Below are 10,809 nucleotides of genomic sequence, written 5' to 3'. Positions count from 1 at the left end.
GTGATCCTCTGGGTTGGCGGTATTGTCATAGGCACCGACCAACACGTTTTTCACCTTAGCCGGCTGAGCCGCCTCAGTAATTTCCCTAGAGAATGTCGTTGGCTGTTCCCCAAGATTAAGCAGCCGGAGCTGCCAGTCCATAGGCTGGACCGGTTGTGCCGCCTGACCCCCAAAGAGGGTCGGCTGCATATATGGAGATCCATACGGCATGTACGGTGACCTGTACTGTGCCGGCTGGATAATTTTGGGACCAGAGCGTGCGGACGGACCGCACGACTGACTCCCTTTGTCTGATTCCGAATACTTTATGGAAGCATTTCGGAAGCTGTCTGGGTAGGTCGACGTTGAAGCCGACGCGGACAGCTGCAGACTTCTCTTTTCCTGGATGAGCAACCGGGCATCAGAGTGAGTCTTTTTGGATCCATCCGGCTGTACTTGCCGGATGGGCTTCCGTTGCCCTGTCTCAAGGAAACAAAGTTTGAGACGTCGATCGTGGACCCATCCGCCACCTTTGGTTTCGGGTGAGGGGTAGGCACACAGTCCTTGAGTTGCTTCTTCCCGGAGGAAGGTTTCTTTGCCGTCTGACCCTTGTGAGGGCCGTGGGACTTATTTAGAAGGATCTTGATCTCGCCCTTGAAACTTGTCATGAATTTCATGAGTTCGTCTCTCGTGACGGGAGCATCACCTTCTGCCGCCTGGGTTGTCCCAGTCGGTCTGTCGTTTGGGCTGCCTGGAGCAGCCTGACTTTCACCCCGCTCCTTTATTTCTTTGGAGCGGATGTGTTTTGTTCTGATGAACCCGTCTGGGGCCACATAGGTGTCGATTTCGTAATCGTCACCACTTTCTTGGTCCGTATGGACCTCAGGCTCGACCGTAGGCCGTTTGCCTTCATTCGTTGATACAGTTTCAGAAGCCATCTAGAAAGTACTCTCCCCACAGACGGCGCCAAATGTTTCGGGGGTTTTTGATGTGTCCTGCGGGAGAGTTACAATTCCTAGTATGTGCCAACGACGCCTGTACCTGCAAAACGACGAAGACTCCGATTGGTGGGAGCTCCGCCTCCAACGATCAAGTCAGTAACGTACATGAGGTAAAAATGCGGAAATAGTAATTACTCCTCGCTAATACAGGAGGATTCTGCAATTAATATTGCTCGGGATTGGTGTTTGTATTTATGGTTGTTTTTGAATGCCTAATCTAGGGTTTAAAGGACACGTGTCAACAGGGGATTGGCGCCCTGTTGACCTATGGCTGGCTGCCACGTGTTGCAAGGCCATTGGGCCACGTGTCAAGGGTAAATTTTACCCTGAACATGGACGATCGGTTAAAGTTCCTTTTTAATCTTGTTGTTTAATCAAGTGATCACTAATATTTTAGATTTATGTGTTCCATTCAACCAATTTAGCCTAATAATAGTTTGGAGCAAATTGAATCTTTGTTTGCATGCCTTTGAAATTGCAGGAATACTTTTCATAATAAGAATCGAGTAAAGGCCAATACGGGCGAACGTGACTCCATGACTCACTTCGTACCATCATCCCCGATCCTCCTTTCGTGGTTCCGAATCATATGGAGTTAGTAATCTCATGGATTATGAACGGGGTGTAACCTTCACGGGTCAATCGTTGTTGCCTATCGTTGTCCCTTAATCGTGGTTGCCTTATAATGATCAGTGAACGGTACGTTTACAAGTTGATTAAAAACTTGTTGGCGGCTCCCTACTAAAGCTGGGCACGGGCCGGGGTGGCCCGCGTGCCGCCCAGCACGGCCCGATCCCAGGCCCGGCCTGGCACGCCAATTGAACTTCGTGCCACGGACAGCCTTCTGGGTTTCCAAGCACGACCCGGCACGTGGCACGAACACTAGGCACGACACGCATGCTCGGCACGCAGGCACGGCCCGCCAGGCACGACCCGCATGCCGAACATTGCAACGGTCATATTACCGTTTGTAATAACGGCTAATTAACAAAAAAAACGGCTAGTTTTTTGCAAATTCCTCCCCAAATTTCCTATATATACCCACTTCCATTCACTTCCCAAATCACAATCTTTTCTTCTTATCTCTTATATTCTCTAAATCTCTAATAACCCTTAACCTCTTATATTCTCTAATAATTCTCTTATATTCTCTAATTATTTTCCTAATATCGGAAAAAATTAAAAAGTTCATAATCGTAATTAGTGGAGCGTTGAAACACAGTTGTAAGATCTAAACTAATCTTTAATTTATTATTGTTTTATTGTTATTATTAGAATAATCTTGTTTAATTATTATTGTTGTTAATTGTTATTGTTATTGTTATAATTGTTGTTATTAATTATTATTATTGTTACAATTATTGTTATTATTTATTATTGTTGTTATTGTTATTGTTATAATTATTGTTATTAATTATTATTATTGTTATTTTTATTGTTAAAATTGTTGTTATTAATTATTATTATTATTGTTAATCAGTTTTTATTAAAAATCTAATTGTTAATTATGGCATCGAACAACCCATCATCTAGGGGGGGGGGGGGAAGCCGACTTGGCCGTAGTAGTAGTTCTAGGGAACCACCTAATACAACGAGCCCCCAAATTTCGAGTCCAACCAATGACCCCGGTTACTTCCCCCCGGGCTATGAGCCATTTAGGCACGATGGTACTTCCGGTTTTCAACCCTATAATATGTCGGGATTTCCACCACCACCACCAAACCAATTTCCACCATAACACCAATTTCAAAATCCACAACAATTCCCACAATTCGGTCAATTCCCACCTAATTATTTTGGTGATCAACAAAACTATTATTCTAGCCAAAGTAGCCAAGAAAGTACCCAAATTCCCTCCGGTTCTACCCCTTCTACTACTACTAACCCAAACACACATCATGAATGGTTAACCGAAAGTGAGATGCTACTTTTGAAAAACCGAAAGAGTGATGTATGGCGTCATATCCTCCTAAATAAACCCCAAACACATGCAAAATGTAAAACATGTAATAGTGTATTCTCGGCACTATCCAAATCCGGGACGGGACACTTAAGTAGGCACATGAAAGCTTATGCACAACCAGCTAGTGATCCAACCCAGCCAAAAATTTCCCAGTACCATCCATACGGCTTTACCTACAACTATGAGAGGGATAGGGATGAACTAGGGAAAATGATAGTTCACGCTGAACAACCTTTTCTTTTCTCGGAAAGTGACCCATTTAACACATACATTAACAAAGCACTACAACCCCAACATAAAAGAATATCTAGGAAATTCGTTCGTTCCGCCGCCATGAAATACTTCCTAGAGTACAAATTGCGGTTACAAGCCGAATTGAGTAACCTTAACTGTAGAGTGTTTTTGACAGCCGATTCTTGGGATAGTGGTTATAAATATCACTATTTATGTGTGACTTGCCATTGGGTAGATGATCAATGGTTGTTACAAAAAAGAATAATACATTTCAAAATGCAGGAATACCCACACATCGGCATTAACATTGCTCACCATTTAATGCAAGCAATAGACGAATACAATCTTCGAGATAAAATGATGTCTATGACTTTTGACAATGCAACCTCTATGACATACACAACTAATCTTGTCAAACAAAACTTAACCGATGTAATATTAGACGGTGATGCTCTTCATACTAGATGTGTTTGCCATGTACTTAACTTATGTGTACAGGATGGAGTTCGGGCAATAGGCCCATACTACAACAAAATTAGAGATGCTATTATGTCTATTAATAGCTCAAACATGAGGTACCAAGAATGGAAGAGTTTTCTAAGACAACAAAAGATAAGGGCAATAAAAATCAATACCGATTGCCCAACTAGGTGGAATTCCACTTATGACATTTTAACCAAGGCAATTGAGTACAAGAATCCGTTAACAATATTTTACAACCAAAAATTTCCACAAACTGCTTTATATGATGGTGATTGGTATAACTGTGAAAGATATATGCAATTTTTACAGTTATTATATAACATGACGTATTGTTTTTCTTCTGTTTACAATCTTTGTGCTCAAAACTTTCTTTCTAATGCATGTTTACTCGCCCAACTTTTCGCTGATCATCGCAACCAAAGTGATTATGATCAGTATCTTCCAGCAATGGAAACAAAGTGGCGTAAATATTATAATGAATTTCCTTTGATTTATATTTTTGCTTCCATATTAGATCCTAGGCAAAAGTATGAAAACACATTTATGTTAGTTGACATTTACTTTCAATGCATGCTTCTTGACGATGATGTAGAAAACTATAAGACTAATGTGAAGGATCAGTTTTTTGCTTTATATAGAGTCTATGAAGCCAAATATGGCACCGTTCCTCGCTCAGGGCCTCCCCAACCATCCAAAAACGTAAGTAAGAAGGCCAAACATTTATTTTCACAAGCTACTAACTTGATTTCAAGGTTTTCAGGTGATTCATCAATCAGGAGAACGCAAAGCGACGTCTCGAAGTTGCAGATGTACCTGAGTTACGACTTCACTAAAGGCATGGATGGCGATGAGATAAACAGCCTCGACCTCCTTGCATGGTGGAAACAACAAAGCGGGAAGCATCCAACTTTGGCGGCAATGGCACGAGACATTCTTGGTATCCAAGTCTCCTCTGTTGCCTCCGAATGAGCTTTCAGCGCATCCGGAAGGGTTCTGGACGATAGAAGAACAAGTCTAAAACCCGAAACACTAGAAATGTGCGTGTGTTTCAAAGATTGGTTGGATGCGGAAAATCGCTCACAATACCGTTCTTACGAGGACAACGACAACGATGAAAGAACCTCCGCTTCCGACCGTTCGAGTTCGGCTAGTTCCCAATCTATCCAACTAGCCGATGAAGCCGAAGTCGAAGGCGACGACGAAGACGAAGACGAGCAACAAGAAGAATAGACAATTTTTGTATATTGTACGATTTTAATCATTATCGTTTATCAATATTAATATTATCCAATTTTCATTGTTATCATTGTACAATTTTCTCAACTCAAGTAATAATAATATGAAGTATGCATTATTCACATCCAAAGTCCAATTTGCCTTTTTTCCCCGTTTGTTATAATTTGTATATTAATATAACAAAAAGAAAATTATACCAATTAATAATACAAAAAAATATTTAATAAATCATAAACATTAAATTTTAAAGTAATAGTATAAACTAAATATATAAATATATATATTGAATATAAAAAATAATAAAACATAAATGTTCAACTTAATTTATTTTGTAACTTATAATTTTATAACTTATAACTTATAAGTTATAAGTTATAATTATAATTTTATAACTTATAAGTTATAAGTTATAATTATAATTTTATAACTTATAAGTTATAAATAAATTTATAACTTATAAAAGTTAAAATTATAGGTTATAAAATTATAACTTATAACTATTTATAACTTATTAACCGTTAACAAAAAAAAAAAAAAAAAAAAAAAAAATAAATTACGCAAGGCCAGCACGAAGGCCGGCACGGCACGAGCCCGCTAGGCACGAGGGTCGTGCCAAGCCGTGGGCTGGCCTTTGAAATTCGCCGGCACGGCACGGCACGAAAACCTGGGCACGCCTGCACGCCGGCGACCGTGGCCCGCCAGGCACGACCCGACACAACACGATGCCCAGGTTTACTCCCTACTTTGCTTTTCCCCTAAAATTGTATTGTCAATTCCCACTTCCTATGAGTGCCAAGCATATTCACAACATGCTTACGTAGGCGCACTTCGAATGACGCCTACGTATGGAAAAAATAATTTACATAAAAAATTCCTAGTAAAAAAAGCATCAATGGGACTTAAATTAATTTTGCTGAAATTATTTTTGCTGAATTGAAATTATTTTTGCTGAACTGAAATTATTTTTGCTGAACTGAAATTACTTTTACTGAACTTAAATTAATTTTACTGACTAAAACTGATTTTTACTGAACTTATTATTTTTACTTAATATTATTTTTTTAAGGTGAAGTGAACAAGGCCTAAGATGGACGAAATTAATATGGCATGATGATAAGTAATTTGCACAAGGCGAGTATTTTTAATTATAACATGACAACACAACATGAACCAGACATAAAAGAGGGTAAGTGTCAACGTTCCCGACAAACATAATTCGGGTGAACATTTCATGTTTCATTTCAGGGAATGGGTTTTTGTTAGAATTCTCCAACTCTTTTTTTTCGAACACAAACAAGAGCACAATACGACACGACATGTGTGTCGTAGTGGTTAATTTAGTTACTACTGTTACTATTTGCAAACTTATAAAGTTATATCAAGTAGTAATTATGGAATACTACTTAATTAGGTCACAAGTTGTAAACGATTTATGATAAAGGTGTCACGGGTTGCAAATGGTTCGGGTTAAACAATCACAAGATGAAATAGTTTAATCAAAACGGGTCGAGTCACTAATGGGTCAAAGGATTTGATTTAATTAAGTTCCTCGTCGGGTTTTCATGGATCGATTGGAAATTAGGCATTAATCATTCAGGCGTATGTGGTTGGATTTTGAGTTGAACAGGGTCACTTTTCAATTCTAAAAAGTTGGATTCGAAGTGGTTAAGTTTTCACTTTTTTTTTTTCTTTAGGCACTAATCATTCAGGCGTCTGTGGTTGGATTTTGAGTTGAACAAGGTCACTTTTCAATTCTAAAAAGTCGGGTTCGAAGTGGTTAAGTTCTCACTCTTTTTTTTTTAGGCACTAATCATTCAGGCATATGTGGTTGGATTTTGAGTTGAAAAGGTCACTTTTCAATTCTAAAAAGTGTGGGTTCGAAGTGGTTAAATTCTCGCCTTTTTTTTTTTTTTTTTTTTTTTTTTTAAAGAAGGTCAGGTTCTCATTTGATCGGGTAGGTTTGGGTTAAAAAATACACTCAAGCAATTGGTGTCTTCTACATTGTGCCCTTCTTCAACCCTTCAATAACATAACACCAACAATCCTGCAAATTAGGGTTTATCTTCACTGAAAATATTGGGCATTTCTACTAATTCTCTCTCATATTTTGTTGAATTCGGACGATGAAGAACGCTAATTTCAAAAAAAACGATTCCGGAGAAAGAGGTGGCTTCAATCTCAATAACAAAATGAACAACAACAACAACAGTAAGATTAAGATGAAGAAAAATATGCAGAGATTGGGAGGCACTGGTCTTTCTCTTGAAGCATTTGCCAATGCTAAATCCAGACAGAATTCATATAATCCTGCTTTGTTAAGTATGTTCCTCTTTCTCTACTCCTCTAAATTGCAGTCTTTAAGGGTATTGTTCTAATGCTTGATTTTTGGAAGAATTTATAGTATTTTGAACTTTGATGATTTCATGGTGCTAATTGTTTTTGGGTTTCGATGATATGATTGTTGACTGTTGATTGATATCTTGTATGATTCGAGGCCTAAAGCCGGTTTCGTGGGGTTGTAATTGGACTAATTTTGTATTGGTTGTATGACATATTGGATGTTGATTGACAATTCTAGTAAGTTATTTTGTTAGCTTTGGGTATCATGGTAGATTTCCAAGATAAAGCACAGTACAAGCTTTATACATTGTAAAGCATAACTAACTTACTCCTTGATAACATCATACTAAGCCATCAGCCACCAAATTAACAATCGGATATTGTTTTTGTAATTCATCCATTTTATTTGACTGTGTACATTTAACGCCTTTGGAGAGGCATTGGGTTGATGGTATGGGTGGTATGGCTTTGTTAGGTATCTACATGAGCTAGAGGAGATGAGTGAATTAATTAACAGAAGCCATATTTAGCTGCTGAAAAGTCTCAGCCTATTGTTGTTTTGAGATGAAATTGGTTGCTTTGAAGTCAAGTATGAGTCCACGTATTAACTCTTGTACCCTTAAGCTACTAGCTAGAAGCCTATAAGCATGGAGAGGCATAACTGTATGTCTTTCTAAGTAATTTACTCCATCAGTTGATTAAGGAGTTGGAACTTGCAGCATGCATTGTGGTTGTGCTGTTTAAGAGCCAAGCAATCTTTTCCGTGTTCAGTTTAGATTTTAATAGAACCTAAATTCCAATGTGAAGAATCTCTTTCCGCTTATTTCAATCACCATGTAAAAATCAGGATACAACTTACCTGCAGTGAGAACACGTCTCAGAGGCTGTCTTAATCCGAAGTTTCAGTTTGATTGTAGATATAAAAATCTTTACTCGTATGATATTAGAGGTAATCTCATCAAATATGTATCAACAAAGTTTACCTACTACCTCTAAGCCTGATCATAGAAGCTTTTCTTCTACTTTTTTAAGTTCAGCTGTGAAATTTTATGGGTAGTTTAATCAATTGAATTGATATTAGATGAAAAATTATTATGTCCTTGTTGTTTGTCTCAGCCTGGGACAAACAGTTTTAATGATTTTGTGGTCTTGTACTCCTCTTGCCAAGATCTTTTACTTATGTTCAATGAGATCTTTTGTGGCGGAATGATTGATGCATTACTGCAATTCATATCTTGTGGATAGCAAGCAGACTTGCAGAGTGTGGTTTAGTGACTGAGGAAGTTTGCTATTTCCAATGAGCTTGATGCCTCCACCCAGATCATATTGTAGAAAGCTGGTTTTCTATGAGTTATGGATGTGAAATATTGTGATGGTCTTGTAATGTATCTTCTTTTAGGGAATGAGAAAAATGGTGACAGTGGCATTTTTTGGGTGCTTGTTTGTTGCTGGGGAAGAAACAATTAATCTCTAGGCCAATGATTTTACACTTGTTTTGCTGCACACTAGTTGACTCAGACTTAGCTGTTCGTAAAAGTGCTGGACTCTAGACATTTTATGGAACTTTTGCATGGTCAAGTGTCCACACTCCAAATTTGAGTGTTTGAGTATCTAAGTCTAACACAAGTACCTGAGGTGGAATAAAGTGTGTGACATAGGATGTTTGGATTGAACTCCTTGATTTGGTATCTTTGACCCTTCACTGAGGTAAGAAGATTCTGCTTAAAATTTAAATTCAATATTGAACATTTAAGAAAAATATTGGGTACTGTAGTTTCCTATCTTCTGGATGACTGGACTGGAATGGACAAAGAGATGGCTAAGAATTGTATTTTGAATCGTCAAGTCTAAATGGAAGCTTATTGCTTTTGCAGTTCTTGACATACCTTGCTCTTCCAAAAATGTAATCCTGATGCTGATCTGAGTAGTTTGATCCTGTTTTTCAGTCGTATGCTGAGTTGAAAAGAGCCTTTTCTATAATTTTATTTATACGTATTGGTATTGCAAATATATGTTACAGAGGTAAATGTTGACTGGGTTTTGATTTGACTATATCAGTGATATACTAACGTATATACATCTTTGCATCATTTTAGAGAAGAAAAGGGAATTTTACACGAATGCCAAACATGTAAGCAAGTACAAGAAATTGCTGAAGCAACAAAATCAACCTAATGATAAATCCGTATCTGTTGAACCTGTTGAGGTATGTGCTCCTTTTTGCTATTTTAAACTTAAACCTTGGCCTGAGTGTAACATGCAATCCTGCTCACTTGCAGGCGAATGATGGTGGTGCTGGTGAGACAAGCAAGGAAGACAAGAAAAACAAAAAGGGATCATACAGTTTGCAAGAGTTGTATGTGAAGAAACATGAAGAACAGGAGAAAGCAAGGATGGAAAGGGAAGCCTTCTATAAAGCAAAAAAGGAAGAAAAGGAAAAGGCTGAATCCCGCAGGAAAGATTTACGGGAAAAGATGTTTAAACGAACACGGAAAGGTCAGCCTGTCATGAAATACAGAATTGAGCACATATTGGAGACCTTGCAGGGTTCTACTTCAACATCATAGTTTTCTGCTTTTTGAATGGAGCTTCTAACTGCAAAAAACCGAATGATGGATTAGCTCCTCTGTTCATTTGATGTATCTCTGTGTCTAGAGGGACATGATGATACAAGTCATTTTAGTTGATTCTGGGAGATGTGATGCTCTGTTGTAGTTAGATTATCAGTTCCTGACCTTGTAAAATTTTGCTCTATAATGCATAGCAAATTACACAAATTAGGACCAATCTTTATTTTTATTTTTTTTTAATTGTCCTTTCAATGAGTTTCAATATCCTTGAATAGTAATATTTTAATAGGATAAGAAAGAAAGACTTATTCGATGGTGTAATCCTTCAATTTCAGCATTCTTTGAAATGGCAGCTCCTTTATAGTAACTTAAAGAACCGGAATTGCTCAGTCACCGATATGTATGGCTGCTACAATAAGAGAATCCATCTAGTTTTCTCTGGTTTTGATGCTTATTTTCAGATGTAAGAAAAGCTAAGTTTGTCAAACCAAACAAGCATTTTGATAGAACATGAACTTAGAAGAAATTTAAAAATGTGCTTGCTGAAATACACACAACTTGTGACGATTGCCATTTCTTTGTCAAATTTTTAGGCATCGTGATCTGTGGCATAACCATGCATAATTTCAAGTACCCTACCTGTTTCTTAGGCTATCTTACGCCATAATGCAAAATGAAATGTTTTAACTTTGTGATTTTTTGCATTGAAGGTTTGTTTGTGACATTGATTCTGGTGGCTCAAACTTTTTGATACTTCGCCATCTTCATGGTTAGCATAAAATGTGTTGTATAGGATAAGACCTGACTAGATGACAAAACCTCCCGGGATGTGCAAAACAATCTGACCCTGGGTAGATAAGGTATGTTGTGCTCGTAATTTGGGTAGGTGTTGTAGTTGTGATGGCTGTGAAGTACCAAATTTAGTACTTCCTGAATAAATATATCATTGCCTCCTACTTAATCTACCCTTAACTAGACATTATATCAAAATTGGATTACCTTT

At 37.9% G+C, this 10,809-nt stretch overlaps 1 protein-coding gene across 1 annotated transcript; it reads left to right on the top strand.

Moving 5' to 3' along the window:
* Window positions 1-6,430: 6,430 nt before the first annotated feature.
* Window positions 6,431-10,173, top strand: LOC110697831 (nucleolar protein 58-like). Its single transcript, XM_021875232.1, has 3 exons — window positions 6,431-7,215; window positions 9,333-9,442; window positions 9,516-10,173. The coding sequence occupies exons 1-3, from the start codon at window positions 7,020-7,022 to the stop codon at window positions 9,801-9,803; spliced, it is 594 nt and encodes a 197-aa protein (XP_021730924.1). The 5' UTR covers window positions 6,431-7,019; the 3' UTR covers window positions 9,804-10,173.
* The last annotated feature ends 636 nt before the right edge of the window (window positions 10,174-10,809 follow it).

Source organism: Chenopodium quinoa, unplaced genomic scaffold (assembly GCF_001683475.1).
Source record: "Chenopodium quinoa cultivar QQ74 unplaced genomic scaffold, ASM168347v1, whole genome shotgun sequence".
Lineage (NCBI taxonomy): Eukaryota > Viridiplantae > Streptophyta > Magnoliopsida > Caryophyllales > Amaranthaceae > Chenopodium > Chenopodium quinoa.
This window is presented reverse-complemented; position numbering and strand designations above follow the sequence as displayed.

Excerpts from the sequence above, each read along its gene's own strand:
- LOC110697831 (XM_021875232.1), top strand. The coding sequence starts at position 7,020 with ATGAAGAACGCTAATTTCAAAAAAAACGATTCCGGAGAAAGAGGTGGC. Across the intron at positions 7,216-9,332 it reads ATATAATCCTGCTTTGTTAA|AGAAGAAAAGGGAATTTTAC; the intron begins GTATGTTCCTCT and ends GCATCATTTTAG. Across the intron at positions 9,443-9,515 it reads TATCTGTTGAACCTGTTGAG|GCGAATGATGGTGGTGCTGG; the intron begins GTATGTGCTCCT and ends GCTCACTTGCAG.